Source organism: Micropterus salmoides, unplaced genomic scaffold (genome assembly GCF_014851395.1).
Source record: "Micropterus salmoides isolate LMB-PRFRI ecotype aquatic unplaced genomic scaffold, ASM1485139v1 Ms_hic_scaffold_11, whole genome shotgun sequence".
Lineage (NCBI taxonomy): Eukaryota > Metazoa > Chordata > Actinopteri > Centrarchiformes > Centrarchidae > Micropterus > Micropterus salmoides.
In genome coordinates this window covers 35,060,767-35,085,766 of record NW_024040152.1, presented here as the reverse complement: position 1 = coordinate 35,085,766, position 25,000 = coordinate 35,060,767, and the positions used below count along the sequence as shown (strand labels likewise).

The 25,000-nt window shown below is 46.9% G+C and overlaps 2 protein-coding genes across 3 annotated transcripts in view; one reads left to right on the top strand and one right to left on the bottom strand.

Moving 5' to 3' along the window:
* cpne4a (copine IVa) overlaps positions 1 to 25,000 on the top strand; it is a 486,687-nt gene that overhangs the window by 119,707 nt on the left and 341,980 nt on the right. The window lies entirely within an intron of this gene.
* On the bottom strand, positions 5,901 to 21,809 carry LOC119898175 (E3 ubiquitin-protein ligase UBR2-like; the record flags this gene model as incomplete). 2 transcript variants are annotated; one of them, XM_038712362.1, is given in 11 exon segments in its annotated part: positions 5,901 to 6,116; positions 6,987 to 7,085; positions 8,395 to 8,483; positions 8,617 to 8,724; positions 8,808 to 8,928; positions 9,253 to 9,315; positions 9,410 to 9,548; positions 9,669 to 9,799; positions 10,206 to 10,319; positions 11,422 to 11,500; positions 21,526 to 21,809. In XM_038712362.1, coding segments are annotated over 11 exon segments (1,428 nt in total), but the record flags the coding sequence as incomplete, so codon positions are not given.

The window sequence follows — 25,000 nt, the reverse complement described above, 5'->3', positions numbered from 1 at the left end:
AGAAACTGGTGTATCACTGGTGGAGAAACTGGTGGATAAACTAGTGTATCACTGGTGGATAAACTAGTGTATCACTGGTGGATAAACTAGTGTATCACTGGTGGATAAACTGGTGTATCACTGGTGGATAAACAGGTGTATCACTGGTGGATAAACAGGTGTATCACTGGTGGATAAACTAGTGTATCACTGGTGGATAAACAGGTGTATCACTGGTGGATAAACAGGTGTATCACTGGTGGATAAACTAGTGTATCACTGGTGGATAAACAGGTGTATCACTGGTGGATAAACAGGTGTATCACTGGTGGATAAACAGGTGTATCACTGGTGGATAAACAGGTGGATAAACTAGTGTATCACTGGTGGATAAACTGGTGGATCATTGGTGAATAAACTGGTGTATCACTGGTGGATAAACTGGTGGATAAACTAGTGTATCACTGGTGGATAAACTAGTGTATCACTGGTGGATAAACAGGTGTATCACTGATGGATAAACAGGTGGATAAACTAGTGTATCACTGGTGGATAAACTAGTGTATCACTGGTGGATAAACTAGTGTATCATTGGTGGATAAACAGGTGTATCACTGGTGGATAAACTAGTGTATCACTGGTGGATAAACAGGTGTATCACTGGTGGATAAACAGGTGTATCACTGGTGGATAAACTGGTGTATCACTGGTGGAGAAACTGGTGTATCACTGATGAATAAACTGGTGTATCACTGGTGGATAAACTGGTGTATCACTGGTGGAGAAACTGGTGTATCACTGGTGGATAAACTAGTGTATAACTGGTGGATAAACTGGTGTATCACTGGTGGATAAACTGGTGGATAAACTGGTGTATCACTGGTGGATAAACTGGTGGATAAACTGGTGTATCACTGGTGGATAAACTGGTGGATAAACTAGTGTATCACTGGTGGATAAACTGGTGGATAAACTAGTGTATCACTGGTGGATAAACTAGTGTATCACTGGTGGATAGACTGGTGTATCACTGGTGGATAGACTGGTGTATCACTGGTGGATAGACTGGTGGATAAACTAGTGTATCACTGGTGAATAAACTGGTGGATAAACTAGTGTATCACTGGTGGATAAACTGGTGGATAAACTAGTGTATCACTGGTGGATAAACTGGTGGATAAACTAGTGTATCACTGATGGATAAACAGGTGTATCACTGGTGGATAAACTAGTGTATCACTGGTGGAAAAACAGGTGTATCACTGGTGGATAAACAGGTGTATCACTGGTGGATAAACAGGTGGATAAACTAGTGTATCACTGGTGGATAAACAGGTGTATCACTGATGGATAAACAGGCGTATCACTGGTGGATAAACAGGCGTATCACTGGTGGATAAACAGGCGTATCACTGGTGGATAAACAGGCGTATCACTGATGGATAAACAGGCGGATCACTGATGGATAAACTAGTGTATCACTGGTGGATAAACTGGTGTATCACTGGTGGATAAACTGGTGTATCACTGGTGGATAAACTGGTGTATCACTGGTGGATAAACGGGTGTATCACTGGTGGATAAACGGGTGTATCACTGGTGGATAAACGGGTGGATAAACTAGTGTATCACTGGTGGATAAACTAGTGTATCAATGGTGGATAAACTGGTGTATCACTGGTGGATAAACGGGTGGATAAGCTAGTGTATCACTGGTGGATAAACTAGTGTATCACTGGTGGATAAACTGGTGGATAAACTAGTGTATCACTGGTGGATAAACTAGTGTATCACTGGTGGATAAACTGGTGGATAAACTAGTGTATCATTGGTGGATAAACAGGTGTATCACTGGTGGATAAACTAGTGTATCACTGGTGGATAAACAGGTGTATCACTGGTGGATAAACAGGTGTATCACTGGTGGATAAACAGGTGTATCGCTGATGGATAAACAGGTGGATAAACAGGTGTATCACTGGTGGATAAACAGGTGTATCACTGGTGGATAAACAGGTGTATCACTGATGGATAAACAGGTGTATCACTGATGGATAAACAGGTGTATCACTGGTGGATAAACAGGCGTATCACTGATGGATAAACGGGTGTATCACTGGTGGATAAACGGGTGGATAAACTAGTGTATCACTATTGGAGAAACTGGTGGAGAAACTGGTGTATCACTGGTGGATAAACTGGTGTATCACTGATGGAGAAACTGGTGTATCACTGGTGGAGAAACTGGTGTATCACTGGTGGAGAAACTGGTGTATCACTGGTGGAGAAACTGGTGTATCACTGGTGGAGAAACTGGTGGATAAACTAGTGTATCACTGGTGGATAAACTAGTGTATCACTGGTGGATAAACTAGTGTATCACTGGTGGATAAACTGGTGTATCACTGGTGGATAAACAGGTGTATCACTGGTGGATAAACAGGTGTATCACTGGTGGATAAACTAGTGTATCACTGGTGGATAAACAGGTGTATCACTGGTGGATAAACAGGTGTATCACTGGTGGATAAACTAGTGTATCACTGGTGGATAAACAGGTGTATCACTGGTGGATAAACAGGTGTATCACTGGTGGATAAACAGGTGTATCACTGGTGGATAAACAGGTGGATAAACTAGTGTATCACTGGTGGATAAACTGGTGGATCATTGGTGAATAAACTGGTGTATCACTGGTGGATAAACTGGTGGATAAACTAGTGTATCACTGGTGGATAAACTAGTGTATCACTGGTGGATAAACAGGTGTATCACTGATGGATAAACAGGTGGATAAACTAGTGTATCACTGGTGGATAAACTAGTGTATCACTGGTGGATAAACTAGTGTATCATTGGTGGATAAACAGGTGTATCACTGGTGGATAAACTAGTGTATCACTGGTGGATAAACAGGTGTATCACTGGTGGATAAACAGGTGTATCACTGGTGGAGAAACTGGTGTATCACTGATGAATAAACTGGTGTATCACTGGTGGATAAACTGGTGTATCACTGGTGGATAAACTGGTGTATCACTGGTGGATAAACTGGTGGATAAACTAGTGTATCACTGGTGGATAAACTGGTGTATCACTGATGAATAAACTAGTGTATCACTGGTGGATAAACTGGTGTATCACTGGTGGATAAACTGGTGTATCACTGGTGGAGAAACTGGTGGAGAAACTGGTGTATCACTGGTGGATAAACTGGTGGATAAACTAGTGTATCACTGGTGGATAAACTGGTGTATCACTGATGAATAAACTAGTGTATCACTGGTGGATAAACTGGTGTATCACTGGTGGATAAACTGGTGTATCACTGGTGGAGAAACTGGTGGAGAAACTGGTGTATCACTGGTGGATAAACTGGTGGATAAACAGGTGTATCACTGGTGGATAAACAGGTGTATCACTGATGGATAAACAGGTGGATAAACTAGTGTATCACTGGTGGATAAACAGGTGTATCACTGATGGATAAACAGGTGTATCACTGGTGGATAAACAGGCGTATCACTGGTGGATAAACAGGCGTATCACTGGTGGATAAACAGGCGTATCACTGGTGGATAAACAGGCGTATCACTGATGGATAAACAGGCGGATCACTGATGGATAAACTAGTGTATCACTGGTGGATAAACTGGTGGATAAACTAGTGTATCATTGGTGGATAAACAGGCGGATCACTGATGGATAAACTAGTGTATCACTGGTGGATAAACTGGTGGATAAACTAGTGTATCATTGGTGGATAAACAGGTGTATCACTGGTGGATAAACTAGTGTATCACTGGTGGATAAACAGGTGTATCACTGGTGGATAAACAGGTGTATCACTGATGGATAAACAGGTGGATAAACAGGTGTATCACTGGTGGATAAACAGGCGTATCACTGATGGATAAACAGGCGGATCACTGATGGATAAACTAGTGTATCACTGGTGGATAAACTGGTGGATAAACTAGTGTATCATTGGTGGATAAACAGGTGTATCACTGGTGGATAAACTAGTGTATCACTGGTGGATAAACAGGTGTATCACTGGTGGATAAACAGGTGTATCACTGGTGGATAAACAGGTGTATCACTGATGGATAAACAGGTGGATAAACAGGTGTATCACTGGTGGATAAACAGGTGTATCACTGATGGATAAACAGGTGTATCACTGATGGATAAACAGGTGTATCACTGATGGATAAACAGGTGTATCACTGGTGGATAAACAGGTGTATCACTGGTGGATAAACAGGCGTATCACTGATGGATAAACGGGTGTATCACTGGTGGATAAACGGGTGGATAAACTAGTGTATCACTGGTGGAGAAACTGGTGGAGAAACTGGTGTATCACTGGTGGATAAACTGGTGTATCACTGATGGAGAAACTGGTGTATCACTGGTGGATAAACTGGTGGATAAACTAGTGTATCACTGGTGGATAAACTAGTGTATCACTGGTGGATAAACTAGTGTATCACTGGTGGATAAACTGGTGTATCACTGGTGGATAAACTAGTGTATCACTGGTGGATAAACTGGTGTATCACTGGTGGATAAACTGGTGGATAAACTAGTGTATCACTGGTGGATAAACTAGTGTATCACTGGTGGATAAACAGGTGTATCACTGGTGGATAAACAGGTGTATCACTGGTGGATAAACAGGTGTATCACTGGTGGATAAACAGGTGTATCACTGGTGGATAAACAGGTGTATCACTGGTGGATAAACAGGTGTATCACTGGTGGATAAACAGGTGGATAAACTAGTGTATCACTGGTGGATAAACTGGTGGATCACTGGTGAATAAACTGGTGTATCACTGGTGGAGAAACTGGTGTATCATTGATGGATAAACTGGTGGATAAACTGGTGTATCACTGGTGGAGAAACTGGTGTATCACTGATGGAGAAACTGGTGTATCACTGGTGGATAAACTGGTGTATCACTGGTGGATAAACTGGTGTATCACTGGTGGATAAACTAGTGTATCACTGGTGGATAAACTAGTGTATCAATGGTGGATAAACTAGTGTATCAATGGTGGATAAACTGGTGTATCACTGGTGGATAAACGGGTGGACAAACTAGTGTATCACTGGTGGATAAACTAGTGTATCAATGGTGGATAAACTGGTGGATAAACTAGTGTATCACTGGTGGATAAACTAGTGTATCACTGGTGGAGAAACTGGTGGATAAACTGGTGTATCACTGATGAATAAACTGGTGTATCACTGATGAATAAACTAGTGTATCACTGATGAATAAACTAGTGTATCACTGGTGGATAAACTGGTGGATAAACTAGTGTATCACTGGTGGATAAACTGGTGTATCATTGATGGATAAACTGGTGGATAAACTGGTGGATAAACTGGTGTATCACTGGTGGAGAAACTGGTGTATCACTGATGGAGAAACTGGTGGATAAACTAGTGTATCACTGGTGGATAAACTGGTGTATCACTGGTGGATAAACTGGTGTATCACTGATGAATAAACTGGTGTATCACTGGTGGATAAACTGGTGTATCACTGATGAATAAACTGGTGTATCACTGGTGGAGAAACTGGTGTATCACTGGTGGATAAACTGGTGTATCACTGATGAATAAACAGGTGGATAAACTAGTGTATCACTGGTGGATAAACAGGTGAATAAACTGGTGTATCACTCGTGGATAAACGGGTGGATAAACTAGTGTATCACTGGTGGATAAACAGGTGTATCACTGGTGGATAAACTGGTGTATCACTGGTGGATAAACTGGTGTATCACTGGTGAATAAACAGGTGTATCACTGGTGGATAAACAGGTGTATCACTGATGTACAAACTGGTCTATCAATGATGTACAAACTGGTCTATCAATGATGTACAAACTGGTCTATCAATGATGTACAAACTGGTCTATCAATGATGAATAAACTGGTATGTAACTGGTCCTAACTTGAGGTCTCCGATGAGGCTCTGGACTCGTCCAAACTTAAAGGCCTGCTGGGCGGTGTAGCGGTCGAACTGGAAGCGTCCCTGCAGGTCTCTGTGGCGGAGGTGATCCACAAAGGTCCTGATGATGGTCGTCATCAGGTTCTCCTCCACCATCAGCATCCGGGCCTGCAACATACACCAATGACAGGATGATTTTGTCATAAAACATAAATCAACATCACAGTGATAAAAGAATTAACAGCAACTGAAAATAATGAACAGTAGGGACACTTCTTGATCTAGTGTAGTAGTATTCAACATTATGGACTGTGGCTTACTGCTGGAGACATGATAATGATATGGAATTTGAAGGGTTGCACAGTGCTGGCTGAGTAGCTACCTGGAAAATAGGTATCATTAGTTATCAATATGTTCAGATTACTCACTACAGGTAACTTCCTTACTTCCTTAAGGCTCTGTGTTTGGCCCATTATTGTTGTCTCATACTCACATGTATGTGAGGTTTCCAAAGCTTTAAAATAACACACAATGATGAAGCCTCACAGATGTCGCTGATTAGTTGTGTTACTGTAAATTTGTTGTAATATTTGGCACCTTTACAGTTCTACTAAAACATTTCTAGGCCGACCTAAATTCTATGTTTATATAATCAACTGTAAACTTTGACTGCAACTATTCATGTGAAATAGATCTTCATTTTTTGAAACAGTCCTGATTAATCTGAAAAACAAAATGTGCAACAGATCAATATTTGAAACTCAGAGGGACAGGAAGGAAAGTGAAGGTTAAAGAGGTGAACTAGTTTCTGTAGTGAGGAACATTTCTCACCTCCAACACAAACAGAGTGAACTCACCAGCGACGGGACGGTGAATATTTGTACTGACAGGTCAGTGATGGAGAACTCACGGTCATGGTCGTCTCTCACGTAGTCACACTGCAAGCGCTCATAACTCTACCATCAGGAGAGAGACACAGGGACAGAGAGAGAGAGAGACAGGTGTGTGGAGGTGCAGAGGAGGAGGAGGAGTACTCACCATGGTCGGGACAGTGAAGAGCTGAACAGACAGCGAGGTCACTGACACCACTCGCTCATGGTCGTCCTCCATAAAATCTGTCTGGAGGCGTCTGTAGTTCTAGAGGGGGGACGACATTTCACCTCTGGGTCAGAGGTCGCTGCTGCCGGGCAAACGGCCCCCAACACCCACCCAACCCCCAATATTAAACCCCAATAGACCCTGACGTACTTTCTGGAATCAAACCTCTCGATGTGTCCAGACTTTAACTTGAACTCTTAAATGCACTTCCAGAGGAAATCCTCATCTCTGATGTCCACCCAGAATAAACTTCAAGAAACAAGACCTGCTGACTCAAACCATCAGTGTCCTCTGCTGACCTGATGATGTCACATCCTGCTGCCTACAGTGACTGGAGGCTAATCCAGGGTATGAATCACTAACCAGGACTAAAGGGGTCGCGATGGAAAACTGTGCCTGAGGAGACAAGCTCCAGGGCAACACCACCAAACACGCTATGTTCACGTGTATGAACACACAGGTCACATCACGACCAACACCTAGCAGGGGTCAATGTCAGACCAGCAGACAGCAGCATGCAGATGACCTGCTGTTGCTAAAGCACCTCACGCTAACCTCAGACCAGCGCTCACAGTCAAAAATCTGTCAGGACCCTTTAGAAAGTTCACTTGGTGCACTTTTACTCTGGAGGCATAGTTGTATTTCCTGCTGTGAAGCGCTGAACTCACTGATGGTGGTGAGTGAATGAATATGATCGGTGCAGGTCCGACTGAACCACATCCTCCCTGTATCTATTACATCTATTACAGAAATGTCCTCACTAACGCTGTGACGAGAATGTGCAGAAAACCAGCTGGTAACCGTTCTGGTAGAGGTTTACAGTTTGAATTTTGTATTTTCCTTTACATAAATAAAAACAGTTCAACCATAAATGGATGCAGACATATTCACCAGAATGAAGGAAATTAGGTTTAATGCTCTAAATGTTCAGATAATTCAGCTGTGAAGATTTCTTCTCATCACACCCCCGGTCCTAAGATGCAGATCCTATCTGTTAGGTAACTGGTAGAACCAGGGTTAGGACCTGACTGGCTACAGATGGTCCTAGCTTAAGATGAGAAAACGAGTTATTACACAAACAACCCGAAAATAAAGTCCCCTAACTTTAGAGCAGCCGTTGAGCTAACGTTCCACCAGCTGCTCTTCTCCGCCAGCAGGCAGAGTCGTCACTGAGAGCGCCGACAGTTTCCTCTTCACACACAGGAAGTGACGATGACATCGTGGTGACGTCACAATGACATCGGCGTGTTTTACAGTAACTTCAGTGTCACGTTCAGTCACATCTGCCGTCTAAATTTCACCTGATTAGTTTCTCCTGTGTATCAGGTGTGTCGATCAGGTGTGTTACCTTGGCAAACTGGATGGCAAAGATCTTCTTGTACTTGAGGTCCATGAGGAGGCTGTTCATTAGCAGCTGGTGGTAGATGTTCCTCGCTCCTAAAGAGAGACACATGTGAGTAACATCAAACAGGTTAGAACGTTGGGACGCCGTATCAATAAATATATCAACAAACAAATAAATAAATATATATATATATCTCAATAAATACACACTGTATCTGAGCGTTACCTTTCCACATCTTGGAGTCGTTGAGCATCAGCTGATCGACCAGCGAGGAGTTCTCTCCCTCAGGACCTCTCTGCAGGCCGACCTGACACAGGATCCTCCTCAGACCGTCTGAAACACAGCAGGGAAACATTCACATCACGACTGACACGCACGCAGACAGAGGGATTGTGGGTAATGGAGTAAGGACGTACCAGAGTACTGAATGACCTGTCCCAACCAGCTGAGAGCCCTCAGAGCGAAACACTGATGAGCAACAACGGACGAGTGCATCACCTCAACCCTGAGAGGCTTCGACTGACGGCTGGTGTTCCTCTGGGGGGGGGGGGGGGGGGGGGGGATAATGGAGGACACTCATCACAGTAAGACAACAACAGCAAACTGAATCCAAACGTCCAGGCTTCACACACTACAAGAATAACTACAACCCTGTTTCTAAAAAATCGTCCCCCTGTGTAAAATGAAAGAAGAAAGTAATGAAGTGCGAATCACTGAAACTCCATGTTTTATTGGAAATAGCACAAAGGCAAATTATCAAATAGTGACACTGACAAGATGATTGTTTTTGGAAAATGTAATGCCCAGTTCCACAGCAGGCTGCCTGTTTGAGAACAGGCCTGTATAATAATATTCACTCACCACTATAACTGACTTGGCCTGTTCACAGAACTGGAAATCTCCGTATCGAACTGACTTCCTGCCCTGCACAGACAGACAGACAGACAGACAGCAGTGACGTCACCTGTACCTATGTGTAAGGTGTGTATTAGCAGAGCGGTACAAAGAGAGCACTGACGTCTCTGTCCACGGTGGTGGCGAAGCTGACGGCTTCTTTCTGGCTGCAGTTGACGGCTTTCTGCAGAGTGTAGATCACCTGCTCGTAGGTGTGGACCTCATCGTTAAACAGCATGCAGTAGTAGGTGTCTGCCCTCTCCCTGACACACACAGGAAGGATCAGCACAGCAGCTGAACAGTGTTTTAAACAGCGCCCCCCACAGGCTGCAGCCCGACATTTACAGGTGGAGGAGATCTTTAAAGACTGGGTGCGTGCTTACGTGGGCTCCAGTCCTGCAGGTAGCTGGTCTTCCTGGTCCCAGGTCAGCATGTCCACAGCGTACTTCAGGATGATGGAGAAGATGCTGTAACCACGGGCAACCATGTCAGCTGGGAGCTGAGCTACAGGATCCTGAAGGGACAAAAAGGTACAGAGTGGTGATACTGCAGCAGAGAGGGCCTTTCCTCCTCCTCCTGCCACGTTCGCTCTGTCTGCTCGTTCAGGTGGAGGCTCTGCCATCAGAAACCAGCGTGGAGCGCTACTGGGTTCAGTGCTTGTCAACCGTTTATATTCCACGTTTTACAGTTAGATCCTTTTTTTCGGTCTGCATCTTTCAGGCTGCGTGGGCGTCAGAACAATGGCAGGGGAAACACCGGGGTTATAAACCCTCCAGGTCTGAGTGAGCACGGAGCATTTTAAATTCAGAAACTACCCTAACATGAAAGCCGGCCGCTGTATTTAAACCCTGCAGGTTAACCGAGGAGATACGACTCTGACCAGAGTGGAAGAGGGTCAGAGAGACAGGCGGCCATCTCACCTCCTCTGCGTCCCTGTTGTCGGCTGCAGGGGTGTGTTTCTGGCAGTAAGGACCCTTCTTCCAGGCCTCAGCGTCTCCACAGTCACAGAAACCTCCCCCTCCTGACGTGGTCATCTACAACACACACACACACACAGCTGGTTCATGTTGTGTAACGTCTCAGCAGGAAGGTTCAGGAAGAGATCCAGGTTAAAAGAACTACGATATTCCCACATGACCTAAACTGGAGACGAGCCTCGGGGTGAACGTGCAGGGATATACAGAGTGCGTCACATGATAACTAATAACCAGATCCAGGTCCAGGAGAACAGGACCTGCAGGTTCAGCGAGGGTTAAAGGCTCAGACAGCTCTGCGGGGGTTGATCAGCTGAGTCAGGTAGTTTGTGAGATGTAACAATCCTGATAAAAGCAATAACAAGTTTGTGTAAAGAATCTAGTTTATGAAGGTTAATGACAGGCGACCTTGTGATTTCCTGAGACACGCCTGGTGGTTAAAGTTAAGTGAGAGGAACCGACTGACGGTGTGATCATGGTAAATAAGATGACGTACATAAAGAGACGGGAAACTCAACAGAGAGCAGCTGTTCAACAAATAGAAATAAAAACTGTTTCAACATGAATCTAACCTCTAAGAGTTTCTCCGTAGAATCCCTGTAGACTTTCAGCATCGTCATCACAACGTGGCCCTGCACGGCAGTCGCATGGCAGGGCGTGCGTACTGATCTGTTTTTAGGCCCCGCCCCCTTCAGCCGTCGACAACAACTTCAAAATGAGTGAGGAACCGGAGAAAACCACCGACACAGTGGATCTGGTTGCCAAACGTTGGTGTAAGGCTGCTCTTTAATTTGTATCTTTATCACTTTCTTTAAAATGTTTGTTGATTTAAAGCTCAAGAAGAGACGGTTTGCACTAAAAAGACATTTATCAGCCTTTCTATTTTATTTTCTCTGCTACCAATCACCCGATGATTCTCCTTTCAACAAGAGCAACTTCACAATATCTATAGGAGAAAAGCAAAGTGGTCGAGATGACTGTAGACATGTGTGAGCGGTGTGACATCCATCCACCTGAGTGTGGGCGGAGTCTGTGCTCACCTGTCAGCAGGTGCGGTGACCTGTAACAGCTGCAGGACGCTGCAGACAGAGGGTCACATTTCTGCTCGCCATCAACCAGCTGGGGGGAGTTTACCTGTTGTTACCTGTGTGCGTGTGCTCACCCTGTATCGATGCTCTTTATGAACGCTGCCCAGGAAACACTGCATGCAGAGGACACAGGTGGGGTCGGCTGCACACTCCCTGAAAACACAGAGAAACAGACACTGTGTTACTGTGAGCGAGTGAGTGAGTGTGTTACTGTGAGCGAGTGAGTGTGTGTGTTACTGTGAGCGAGTGAGTGAGTGTGTTACTGTGAGCGAGTGAGTGAGTGCGTTACTGTGAGCGAGTGAGTGAGTGCGTTACTGTGAGCGAGTGAGTGAGTGTGTTACTGTGAGCGAGTGAGTGTGTTACTGTGAGTGTGTTACTGTGAGCGAGTGAGTGAGTGTGTTACTGTGAGTGTGTTACTGTGAGCGTGTTACTGTGAGTGTGTTACTGTGAGCGAGTGAGTGAGTGTGTTACTGTGAGCGAGTGAGTGAGTGTGTTACTGTGAGCGAGTGAGTGTGTTACTGTGAGTGTGTTACTGTGAGCGAGTGAGTGAGTGTGTTACTGTGAGTGTGTTACTGTGAGCGTGTTACTGTGAGTGTGTTACTGTGAGCGAGTGAGTGAGTGTGTTACTGTGAGCGAGTGAGTGAGTGTGTTACTGTGAGCGAGTGAGCGAGTGAGTGAGTGTGTTACTGTGAGCGAGTGAGTGAGTGTGTTACTGTGACTGTGTTACTGTGAGCGAGTGAGTGAGTGTGTTACTGTGAGCGAGTGAGTGAGTGTGTTACTGTGAGCGAGTGAGTGAGTGTGTTACTGTGAGCGAGTGAGTGAGTGTGTTACTGTGAGCGAGTGAGTGTGTTACTGTGAGCGAGTGAGTGAGTGTGTTACTGTGAGTGTGTTACTGTGAGCGAGTGAGTGAGTGTGTTACTGTGAGCGAGTGAGTGAGTGTGTTACTGTGAGTGTGTTACTGTGAGCGAGTGAGTGAGTTACTGTGAGTGTGTTACTGTGAGCGAGTGTGTTACTGTGAGTGTGTTACTGTGAGTGTGTTACTGTGAGCGAGTGAGTGTGTTACTGTGAGCGAGTGAGTGTGTTACTGTGAGCGAGTGAGTGTGTTACTGTGAGCGAGTGAGTGTGTTACTGTGAGCGAGTGAGTGAGTGAGTTACTGTGAGTGAGTTACTGTGAGTGAGTGAGTGTGTTACTGTGAGTGTGTTACTGTGAGTGAGTTACTGTGAGTGTGTTACTGTGAGTGTGTTACTGTGAGTGAGTTACTGTGAGTGTGTTACTGTGAGTGTGTTACTGTGAGCGAGTGAGTGATTGTGTTACTGTGAGTGAGTGAGTGTGTTACTGTGAGTGAGTTACTGTGAGCGAGTGAGTTACTGTGTGTGAGTGAGTGTGCTACTGTGAGTGTGTTACTGTGAGCGAGTGTGTTACTGTGAGCGAGTGAGTGAGTTACTGTGAGCGAGTGAGTGAGTGTGTTACTGTGAGTGTGTTACTGTGAGCGAGTGAGTGAGTGTGTTACTGTGAGCGAGTGAGTGAGTGAGTTACTGTGAGCGAGTGAGTGTGTTACTGTGAGTGTGTTACTGTGAGCGAGTGAGTGAGTGTGTTACTGTGAGCGAGTGAGTGAGTGTGTTACTGTGAGCGAGTGAGCGAGTGAGTGAGTGTGTTACTGTGAGCGAGTGAGTGAGTGTGTTACTGTGAGCGAGTGAGTGTGTTACTGTGAGTGTGTTACTGTGAGCGAGTGAGTGAGTGTGTTACTGTGAGTGTGTTACTGTGAGCGAGTGAGTGAGTGTGTTACTGTGAGTGTGTTACTGTGAGCGAGTGAGTGAGTGTGTTACTGTGAGCGAGTGAGTGTGTTACTGTGAGTGTGTTACTGTGAGCGAGTGAGTGAGTGTGTTACTGTGAGCGAGTGAGTGAGTGTGTTACTGTCAGCGAGTGAGTGTGTTACTGTGAGTGTGTTACTGTGAGCGAGTGAGTTACTGTGAGCGAGTGAGTGAGTGTGTTACTGTGAGCGAGTGAGTGAGTGTGTTACTGTGAGTGTGTTACTGTGAGCGAGTGAGTGAGTGTGTTACTGTGAGCGAGTGAGTGAGTGTGTTACTGTGAGCGAGTGAGTGAGTTACTGTGAGTGTGTTACTGTGAGCGAGTGTGTTACTGTGAGTGTGTTACTGTGAGTGTGTTACTGTGAGCGAGTTACTGTGAGCGAGTTACTGTGAGCGAGTGAGTGTGTTACTGTGAGCGAGTGAGTGTGTTACTGTGAGCGAGTGAGTGTGTTACTGTGAGCGAGTGAGTGAGTGAGTTACTGTGAGTGAGTTACTGTGAGTGAGTGAGTGTGTTACTGTGAGTGTGTTACTGTGAGTGTGTTACTGTGAGTGAGTTACTGTGAGTGTGTTACTGTGAGTGTGTTACTGTGAGTGAGTTACTGTGAGTGTGTTACTGTGAGTGAGTTACTGTGAGTGTGTTACTGTGAGTGTGTTACTGTGAGCGAGTGAGTGATTGTGTTACTGTGAGTGAGTGAGTGTGTTACTGTGAGTGAGTTACTGTGAGCGAGTGAGTTACTGTGTGTGAGTGAGTGTGCTACTGTGAGTGTGTTACTGTGAGCGAGTGTGTTACTGTGAGCGAGTGAGTGAGTTACTGTGAGCGAGTGAGTGAGTGTGTTACTGTGAGTGTGTTACTGTGAGCGAGTGAGTGAGTGTGTTACTGTGAGCGAGTGAGTGAGTGAGTTACTGTGAGCGAGTGAGTGTGTTACTGTGAGTGTGTTACTGTGAGCGAGTGAGTGAGTGTGTTACTGTGAGCGAGTGAGTGAGTGTGTTACTGTGAGCGAGTGAGCGAGTGAGTGAGTGTGTTACTGTGAGCGAGTGAGTGAGTGTGTTACTGTGAGCGAGTGAGTGTGTTACTGTGAGTGTGTTACTGTGAGCGAGTGAGTGAGTGTGTTACTGTGAGTGTGTTACTGTGAGCGAGTGAGTGAGTGTGTTACTGTGAGTGTGTTACTGTGAGCGAGTGAGTGAGTGTGTTACTGTGAGCGAGTGAGTGTGTTACTGTGAGTGTGTTACTGTGAGCGAGTGAGTGAGTGTGTTACTGTGAGCGAGTGAGTGAGTGTGTTACTGTCAGCGAGTGAGTGTGTTACTGTGAGTGTGTTACTGTGAGCGAGTGAGTTACTGTGAGCGAGTGAGTGAGTGTGTTACTGTGAGCGAGTGAGTGTGTTACTGTGAGTGTGTTACTGTGAGCGAGTGAGTGTGTTACTGTGAGCGAGTGAGTGTGTTACTGTGAGTGTGTTACTGTGAGCGAGTGAGTGAGTGTGTTACTGTGACTGTGTTACTGTGAGCGAGTGAGTGAGTGTGTTACTGTGAGTGTGTTACTGTGAGCGAGTGAGTGAGTGTGTTACTGTGAGTGTGTTACTGTGAGCGAGTGAGTGAGTGTGTTACTGTGAGTGTGTTACTGTGAGCGAGTGAGTGAGTGTGTTACTGTGAGTGTCTTACTGTGAGCGAGTGAGTGAGTGTGTTACTGTGAGTGTGTTACTGTGAGCGAGTGAGTGTGTTACTGTGAGCGAGTGACTGTGTTACTGTGAGCGAGTGAGTGTGTTACTGTGAGTGTGTTACTGTGAGCGAGTGAGTGAGTGTGTTACTGTGAGTGTGTTACTGTGAGCGAGTGAGTGTGTTACTGTGAGTGTGTTACTGTGAGCGAGTGAGTGAGTGTGTTACTGTGAGTGTGTTACTGTGAGCGAGTGAGTGAGTTACTGTGAGTGTGTTACTGTGAGCGAGTGAGTGAGTGTGTTACTGTGAGTGTGTTACTGTGAGCGAGTGAGTGTGTTACTGTGAGCGAGTGAGTGAGTGTGTTACTGTGAGCGAGTGAGTGAGTGTGTTACTGTGAGTGAGTTACTGTGAGTGTGTTACTGTGAGTGAGTTACTGTGAGTGTGTTACTGTGAGTGTGTTACTGTGAGTGAGCGAGTGAGTGTGTTACTGTGAGCGAGTGAGTGTGTTACTGTGAGTGAGTTACTGTGAGTGAGTTACTGTGAGTGAGTGAGTGTGTTACTGTGAGTGTGTTACTGTGAGTGAGTTACTGTGAGTGAGTTACTGTGAGTGAGTGAGTGTGTTACTGTGAGTGAGTTACTGTGAGTGAGTGAGTGTGTTACTGTGAGTGTGTTACTGTGAGTGAGTTACTGTGAGTGTGTTACTGTGAGTGTGTTACTGTGAGCGAGTGAGTGATTGTGTTACTGTGAGCGAGTGAGTGTGTTACTGTGAGTGAGTTACTGTGAATGTGTTACTGTGAGCGAGTGAGTGAGTGTGTTACTGTGAGTGAGTGAGTGTGTTACTGTGAGTGAGTTACTGTGAGTGAGTTACTGTGAGCGAGTGAGTTACTGTTTGTGAGTGAGTGTGCTACTGTGAGTGTGTTACTGTGAGCGAGTGTGTTACTGTGAGCGAGTGAGTGTGCTACTGTGAGCAAGTGAGTGTGCTACTGTGAGCAAGTGAGTGTGTTACTGTGAGTGCGTTACTGTGAGCAAGTGAGTGAGTGTGTTACTGTGAGCGAGTGAGTGAGTGTGTTACTGTGAGCAAGTGAGTGAGTGTGTTACTGTGAGCGAGTGAGTGTGTTACTGTGAGCGAGTGAGTGTGTTACTGTGAGTGTGTTACTGTGAGCGAGTGAGTGAGTGTGTTACTGTGAGCGAGTGAGTGAGTCTGTTACTGTCAGCGAGTGAGTGTGTTACTGTGAGTGTGTTACTGTGAGCGAGTGAGTTACTGTGAGCGAGTGAGTGAGTGTGTTACTGTGAGCGAGTGAGTGTGTTACTGTGAGTGTGTTACTGTGAGCGAGTGAGTGAGTGTGTTACTGTGAGCGAGTGAGTGTGTTACTGTGAGTGTGTTACTGTGAGCGAGTGAGTGAGTGTGTTACTGTGACTGTGTTACTGTGAGCGAGTGAGTGAGTGTGTTACTGTGAGTGTGTTACTGTGAGCGAGTGAGTGAGTGTGTTACTGTGAGTGTGTTACTGTGAGCGAGTGAGTGAGTGTGTTACTGTGAGTGTGTTACTGTGAGCGAGTGAGTGAGTGTGTTACTGTGACTGTGTTACTGTGAGCGAGTGAGTGAGTGTGTTACTGTGAGCGAGTGACTGTGTTACTGTGAGCGAGTGAGTGTGTTACTGTGAGTGTGTTACTGTGAGCGAGTGAGTGAGTGTGTTACTGTGAGCGAGTGAGTGTGTGAGCGAGTGAGTGAGTGTGTTACTGTGAGCGAGTGAGTGAGTGTGTTACTGTGAGTGTGTTACTGTGAGCGAGTGAGTGAGTTACTGTGAGTGTGTTACTGTGAGCGAGTGAGTGTGTTCCTGTGAGCGAGTGAGTGAGTGTGTTACTGTGAGTGAGTTACTGTGAGTGTGTTACTGTGAGTGAGTTACTGTGAGTGTGTTACTGTGAGTGAGCGAGTGAGTGTGTTACTGTGAGCGAGTGAGTGTGTTACTGTGAGCGAGTGAGTGAGTGTGTTACTGTGAGTGAGTTACTGTGAGTGAGTGAGTGTGTTACTGTGAGTGTGTTACTGTGAGTGAGTTACTGTGAGTGTGTTACTGTGAGTGTGTTACTGTGAGTGAGTTACTGTGAGTGAGTTACTGTGAGTGAGTGAGTGAGTTACTGTGAGTGAGTTACTGTGAGTGAGTGAGTGAGTTACTGTGAGTGTGTTACTGTGAGTGAGTTACTGTGAGTGTGTTACTGTGAGTGTGTTACTGTGAGCGAGTGAGTGATTGTGTTACTGTGAGCGAGTGAGTGTGTTACTGTGAGTGAGTTACTGTGAGTGAGTTACTGTGAGTGTGTTACTGTGAATGTGTTACTGTGAGCGAGTGAGTGAGTGTGTTACTGTGAGTGAGTGAGTGTGTTACTGTGAGTGTGTTACTGTGAGTGAGTTACTGTGAGCGAGTGAGTTACTGTGTGTGAGTGAGTGTGCTACTGTGAGTGTGTTACTGTGAGCGAGTGTGTTACTGTGAGCGAGTTAGTGTGCTACTGTGAGCAAGTGAGTGTGCTACTGTGAGCAAGTGAGTGTGTTACTGTGAGTGCGTTACTGTGAGCAAGTGAGTGAGTGTGTTACTGTGAGCGAGTGAGTGAGTGTGTTACTGTGAGCGAGTGAGTGAGTGTGTTACTGTGAGCGAGTGAGTGAGTGTGTTACTGTGAGCAAGTGAGTGTGTTACTGTGAGCAAGTGAGTGAGTGTGTTACTGTGAGCGAGTGAGTGAGTGTGTTACTGTGAGCAAGTGAGTGTGTTACTGTGAGCAAGTGAGTGAGTGTGTTACTGTGAGCGAGTGAGTGAGTGTGTTACTGTGAGTGTGTTACTGTGAGCGAGTGAGTGAGTGTGTTACTGTGAGTGTGTTACTGTGAGCGAGTGAGTGAGTTACTGTGAGTGTGTTACTGTGAGCGAGTGAGTGTGTTACTGTGAGCGAGTGAGTGTGTTACTGTGAGTGAGTTACTGTGAGTGTGTTACTGTGAGTGAGTTACTGTGAGTGAGTTACTGTGAGTGTGTTACTGTGAGTGTTTTACTGTGAGCGAGTGAGTGATTGTGTTACTGTGAGCGAGTGAGTGTGTTACTGTGAGTGAGTTACTGTGAGTGAGTGAGTGTGTTACTGTGAGCGAGTGAGTGAGTGTGTTACTGTGAGCGAGTGAGTGAGTGTGTTACTGTGAGCGAGTGAGTGAGTGTGTTACTGTGAGTGAGTTACTGTGAGTGAGTTACTGTGAGTGTGTTACTGTGAATGTGTTACTGTGAATGTGTTACTGTGAGCGAGTGAGTGAGTGTGTTACTGTGAGTGAGTGAGTGTGTTACTGTGAGTGAGTTACTGTGAGTGAGTTACTGTGAGCGAGTGAGTTACTGTGTGTGAGTGAGTGTGCTACTGTGAGTGTGTTACTGTGAGCGAGTGTGTTACTGTGAGCGAGTGAGTGTGCTACTGTGAGTGTGTTACTGTGAGCAAGTGAGTGTGCTACTGTGAGCAAGTGAGTGTGTTACTGTGAGTGCGTTACTGTGAGCAAGTGAGTGAGTGTTACTGTGAGCGAGTGAGTGAGTGTGTTACTGTGAGCGAGTGAGTGAGTGTGTTACTGTGAGCGAGTGAGTGAGTGTGTTACTGTGAGCGAGTGAGTGTGTTACTGTGAGCAAGTGAGTGAGTGTGTTACTGTGAGCGAGTGAGTGAGTGTGTTACTGTGAGCGAGTGAGTGAGTGTGTTACTGTGAGCGAGTGAGTGAGTTACTGTGAGTGCGTTACTGTGAGCGAGTGAGTGTGTTACTGTGAGTGCGTTACTGTGAGCGAGTGAGTGAGTGTGTTACTGTGAGCGAGTGAGTGTGTTACTGTGAGCAAGTGAGTGGGTTACTGTGAGCAAGTGAGTGGGTTACTGTGAGCGAGTGAGTGAGTGTGTTACTGTGAGCGAGTGAGTGAGTGTGTTACTGTGAGCGAGTGAGTGAGTGTTACTGTGAGCGAGTGAGTGTGTTACTGTGAGCGAGTGAGTGTGTTACTGTGAGCGAGTTACTGTGAGCGAGTGAGTGTGTTACTGTGAGCGAGTGAGTGTGTTACTGTGAGCGAGTGAGTGTGTTACTGTGAGCGAGTTACTGTGAGTGTGTTACTGTGAGTGTTTTACTGTGAGCGAGTGAGTGATTGTGTTACTGTGAGCGAGTGAGTGAGTGAGTGAGTTACTGTGAGCGAGTGAGTGAGTGTGTTACTGTGAGCGAGTGAGTGAGTGAGTTACTGTGAGTGTGTTACTGTGAATGTGTTACTGTGAGCGAGTGAGTGAGTGTGTTACTGTGAGTGAGTGAGTGTGTTACTGTGAGTGAGTTACTGTGAGTGAGTTACTGTGAGCGAGTGAGTTACTGTGTGTGAGTGAGTGTGCTACTGTGAGTGTGTTACTGTGAGCGAGTGTGTTACTGTGAGCGAGTGAGTGTGCTACTGTGAGTGCGTTACTGTGAGCGAGTGAGTGAGTGTGTTACTGTGAGCGAGTGAGTGTGTTACTGTGAGCAAGTGAGTGTGTTACTGTGAGCAAGTGAGTGAGTGTGTTACTGTGAGCGAGTGAGTGAGTGTGTTACTGTGAGCGAGTGAGTGAGTGTGTTACTGTGAGCGAGTGAGTGAGTGTTAGTGTGAGTGCGTTACTGTGAGCGAGTGAGTGAGTGTGTTACTGTGAGCGAGTGAGTGTGTTACTGTGAGCGAGTGAGTGTGTTACTGTGAGCGAGTGAGTGTAAATAAATGTAAATGTAAAATAAAAACTGCGCTAATGTGCGATAACATAATTGTCAGCGTTAATTAATGAATGTGTTAATGTGTTTCCGTGCCCAGCCCTAGTTCTTAGAGTTTTTATTATTAGGGCTGATCGATTAATCATGATTAGCTAATCGTGAAGACGGCGATTTAAGTGTGTCTGACCCGTTTTAAACGTCGCGCAGCTACAGATTCGTTGTGTTCGGTTGGGTCCCCCCCGTGCTGTTGTCCTCTGGAGGCTGAGGTATAAAGGTAGTTGTCGAGGGGCTGAGCTGTGTTTGTTCTGCCTGGTGTTCTCGGCCCTTGCTGGTGGTGACGTGCAGCTGAGCTAGTTGATTTTGCCTCGTTGCTAGTTTGGCTGGCGTTGCACGATGCTGGAGGGCGTGCTGTGCATGGGGGATGTTGGCTGGCGCTGGCGGCCTTCACTTCTCCAGCGATTGGGGGAACAGCTGACTTTTATCGGCGGGTGCACGGTGGCCTGGACAGCGCGTTTGCGGGATACACGGGGGGGGGCTGCCGGGCGTTGTGCGGGTCGGGGTTCATCACTTGCGCGCTGATGTTGATGATTGTGTGGCGTTTTGGTTGTTCGTTCCACAGCGGTGGGGTGCCGGGCGGCACTGTGTGCGCCGTGGTCGGTCTGGGTGGCGCTCTTCTGCGGGTTATTCCTTTTGCATTCTGATGGCAGTGCGTGCTCGATTGGCATTTGTTAGTCGGGGTCTTTCGCGTTTGCGTTGCGGTCCATCTGGGTGTCCACCCCTATTGGCTGCTGGGGTTCTTGCCTGCCCGTCGCTGGTGTCGGTGCGCCGTGGTTGTTGCGTCCCACTTTCACGGTGGTCCCTGGTAGAATTATTCCTGATGTTTGTCTTTGAGTTGTTTTAATTCATTGTCACAATGTCAGCTCTCATGGCGGTGCTGTGATGTTTATTCATGCTGCTCGACTGTTTCTCCTTTTCATTTCTCTCTCAGTTGTCTTCCTGTCAGCTGTTCGGCTGGTTGTCCCTTTGTTTTTGTTTGTCTGTCCCAACCCCCCCTCCTCCCGCTTCTCTTGCAGGTGTTTCCCTCTCTCTGTGCCGTTGGTGCGGTGTTTCTAGAGCCCCTCCCCCGTCTGTCCCGGTGACAAATACGCTGAATAAACAACATGGTATCCAGCTCCTCATGCTCTTACCAGGCTGCCGGGCAGGACAGGTGCAATAACAAGAGCGTTTTGCCGGTCTGATTTTGCTGACTTGTTCACATTTTGTTCAGTTGTCCTGATTTTTGTGCTTCTGCCTTGGTTAAGTAGCTACGTAGGTCAGCTGTTTCTTTGTCTTTTTTAATTGTGTTAAGAAGAGAAGTCTGCACAGGGTGTTTTATTTTGAAAATCAACCTGATTCTCTCTGCCGTTCTGTGTCTGACTTCCTGCTCTGTGCTGCTTCACACGACTTCCATCAAAAATAGAACGGCAGTGAATTTATTTATTTTTTTAATCGTAAATTGAATTAGATTTTTACCCCCAATCGCTACTCTGTGTTGAAATGATCTACAAGTCAACTTTGGATTCAGCGAAGAAGAATGATGGTGTGAGTTACCTGCGTGTGAGAGTGACCTGCGTGTGTGAGAGTGACCTGCGTGTGTGAGAGTGACCTGCGTGTGAGCGTGTGAGAGTGACCTGCGTGTGAGCGTGAGAGAGTTACCTGCGTGAGAGAGTTACCTGCGTGAGAGAGTTACCTGCGTGTGAGAGTTACCTGCGTGAGAGAGTTACCTGCGTGAGAGAGTGACCTGCGTGTGAGAGTGACCTGCGTGTGTGAGAGTGACCTGCGTGTGTGAGAGTGACCTGCGTGTGAGCGTGTGAGAGTTACCTGCGTGTGAGCGTGTGAGAGTTACCTGCGTGTGAGAGTTACCTGCGTGTGAGAGTTACCTGCGTGAGAGAGTTACCTGCGTGTGAGTGTGTGAGAGTTACCTGCGTGAGAGAGTTACCTGCGTGAGAGAGTTACCTGCGTGTGAGTGTGTGAGAGTTACCTGCAGGAGTAGGTGGGCTCTCCCACCTTGAACACGTGTCCACATAGCGGTGACGGCTGGTTCTTCTCCTGCAGGAGGGCCAGGCCGGCGGCCGGCTCCTCCCCCAGCAGGAGCCACTCCAGAGGAGCCAGGAGGAGTAGCTGACAGGCCAGATCCTCCCTCTGCTCCTCCCTCTGCTCCTCCCTGCTGCTGCACCCACTAGGACCCAGGCAAAGGATTCTGGGTACATACACGGCCAGGTGGCGGTACACTTCCTGCTGCAGGTCTGAGGCCACCAGCCACCGCTGAGGAGGAGGAGAGGGAAGGAGGGGAAAATTTCCATTTACTCATTTGGCAGACGTTTTTATCCAAAGAGACTTACATTTGAGCTGTCAGCACGTACAGCATCGGTGGGTAAATACCCAGGAAAGAAGTAAGAGTTAACGAATACTGCTATCAATACAAGAGAACTGTGAGAGGACAGAAGAAGAAGAGCACAGGAAGTGATGTCAGAGGTGTTATCAGAGGAAGTGTGCTCTGCAGAGTTTTCAGGAGCTTCTTGAAGTCAGAGAGGGACACCGCTGCTCTGATGGCCTGCTCCCATACTGTACTGTTCCCGTACTGTACTACTCCCGTACTGTACTGCTCCCATACTGTACTGCTCCCGTACTGTACTGCTCCCGTACTGTACTGCTCCCGTACTGTACTGCTCCCGTACTGTACTGCTCTGCTCCTGTACTGTACTGCACTGCTCCCGTACTGTACCCATACTGTACTGCTCTGCTCCCGTACTGTACTGCTCCTGTACTGTACTGCTCTGCTCCCGTTCTGTACTGCTCTGTTCCCGTACTGTACTGCTCCCATACTGTACTGCTCTGCTCCCGTACTGTACTGCACTGCTCCCGTACTGTACTGTTCCCATACTGTACTGCTCTGCTCCCGTACTGTACTGCTCTGCTCCCGTTCTGTACTGCTCTGCTCCCGTTCTGTACTGCTCCTGTACTGCACTGCTCCCGTACTGTACTGTTCCCATACTGTACTGCTCTGCTCCCGTACTGTACTGCTCCCGTTCTGTACTGCTCCTGTACTGTACTGCTCCTGTACTGCTCTGCTCCCGTACTGTACTGCTCCCGTACTGTACTGTACTGCTCCCGTACTGTACTGTACTGCTCCCGTACTGTACTGCTCCTGTACTGTACTGCTCTGCTCCCGTTCTGTACTGCTCCTGTACTGCTCTGCTCCCGTACTGTACTGCTCCCGTTCTGTACTGCTCCTGTACTGTACTGCTCCCGTACTGTACTGTACTGCTCCCGTACTGTACTGCTCCTGTACTGTACTGCTCTGCTCCCGTTCTGTACTGCTCCTGTACTGCTCTGCTCCCGTACTGTACTGCTCCCGTTCTGTACTGCTCCTGTACTGTACTGCTCTGCTCCCGTTCTGTACTGCTCCTGTACTGCTCTGCTCCCGTACTGTACTGCTCCCGTTCTGTACTGCTCCTGTACTGTACTGCTCTGCTCCCGTACTGTACTGTTCCCATACTGTACTGCTCTGCTCCTGTTCTGTACTGCTCCTGTACTGTACTGCTCTGCTCCCGTACTGTACTGCTCTGCTCCCGTTCTGTACTGCTCCTGTACTGTACTGCTCTGCTCCCGTTCTGTACTGCTCCTGTACTGTACTGCTCTGCTCCTGTTCTGTACTGCTCCTGTACTGTACTGCTCTGCTCCCGTACTGTACTGCTCTGCTCCCGTTCTGTACTGCTCCTGTACTGTACTGCTCTGCTCCCGTTCTGTACTGCTCCTGTACTGTACTGCTCCCGTACTGTACTGCTCCCGTTCTGTACTGCTCCTGTACTGTACTGCTCTGCTCCCGTACTGTACTGCTCTGCTCCCGTTCTGTACTGCTCCGCTCCCGTTCTGTACTGCTCCTGTACTGTACTGCTCCCGTACTGTACTATTGAAGCATCTCCAAACCCAGCAGGTTAATCAGCTGTCAGATAGTTAGTTACCTGCTGAGGCTCAGTGACACACTGACCTGGATATTACCTGACACACCTACTAACCCCTGCTAACACACAACACATCTGCTAACACCTGACATACATGCTAACACCTGACACACCCAAGCGAGAAGCTTCCCTTAAACCTGCATTCTATTGAACGACCAGCAGGGGGCGACTCTTCTGGTTGCAGAAAGAAGTGTGATTGTATGAAAGTCTCTGAGAAAATGTTTCTACTTCTCAGCTGATTTATTCCCCCAGTAAACACTTTCCTGATGATGATGTTTATGGTCTCAGTCGCTAGTTTTCAAGTCTTCTTCTTCTTCTTCAGCATGATATTCATTTAGTAAATTATGGTCACATTTAGAGGAACAGAGACCAGGAAGCAGGGGAGGCTTTAGAGCTGATTGACAAGTCGTTATCATGGCGACAGGATAGAGGTGACTCGTACCCATGGCACTGTGTAAATTTAACCAGCGCCGTTGAAAAAGCTTATTAGGAGTCGGCTGCTCATTTTCTCTGGTGAGTACATTTAGTTAGCTAGCCTGTTGTTCCCTAGACAAAGTTACCAGCCCTGTTAAAATACCTAGCTAAGCCAGCTAGCTAGCTCCACATACAGCCTTTAGCTCAACCGTCTCGTCCAAATATGTTCACGTCCAGTTCCGCTGGTTGCAAAAACTCAACATGGCGGCGCTCTATCGACCAAACTCGAGGCATCACCATGACTACGTCCACTTCTTTTATACAGTCTGTGGACACACATGCTAACACAAAACACACCTGCTAACTCCTGACACACAAGCTAACACACGAGACACATGCTAACACCTGACGTACCTGCTAACTCCTGACATACATGCTAACACCTGACACACAAGCTAACACACAACACACCTGCTAACTCCTGACATAAATGCTAACACCTGACATACACACAGCGGCGGCTGTGGTTCAGGAGGTAGAGCTTTAATCGGAAGGTTGGCGGTTCAGTCCCCGGCTCCTCCAGGCTGCATGCTGAAGTGCCCTTGGGCAAGATGCTGAACCCCGAATTGCCTCTGGCGGCTGTTCCGCCAGTGTACGAATGTGTGTTAATGTTAGCACTTAGTCTCAGTGTACGAATGTGAGTGAATGGTGAACGCAGATAGTGTAAAAGCTCTCTGAGTGGTCGAAAAGACTAGAAAGGCGCTATACAAATACAGAGCATTTACATTTACACACCTGCTAACACAGAATATCAGTTGATATAAATCTGATGTAAAGTTACATTAGCGTGATAAAAGGTTATATCCTCCACCTTTATTGTGCCTGACTGTATGGAGACCAGACCAGTTACACCATGTTTCAGGGCTGCGGTCTGAATAAACACAACAGGTCACGTGTCACAGCCTGAGCACCTGTGTTATCATGTAGAAAGTTTATTAGTTTAATGGCTAACAGCGGCTAACAGCAGCTAGCAGCAGCCAGGTGTCGCACCAAACTCTGAGGAGTTTACCTGCTGTT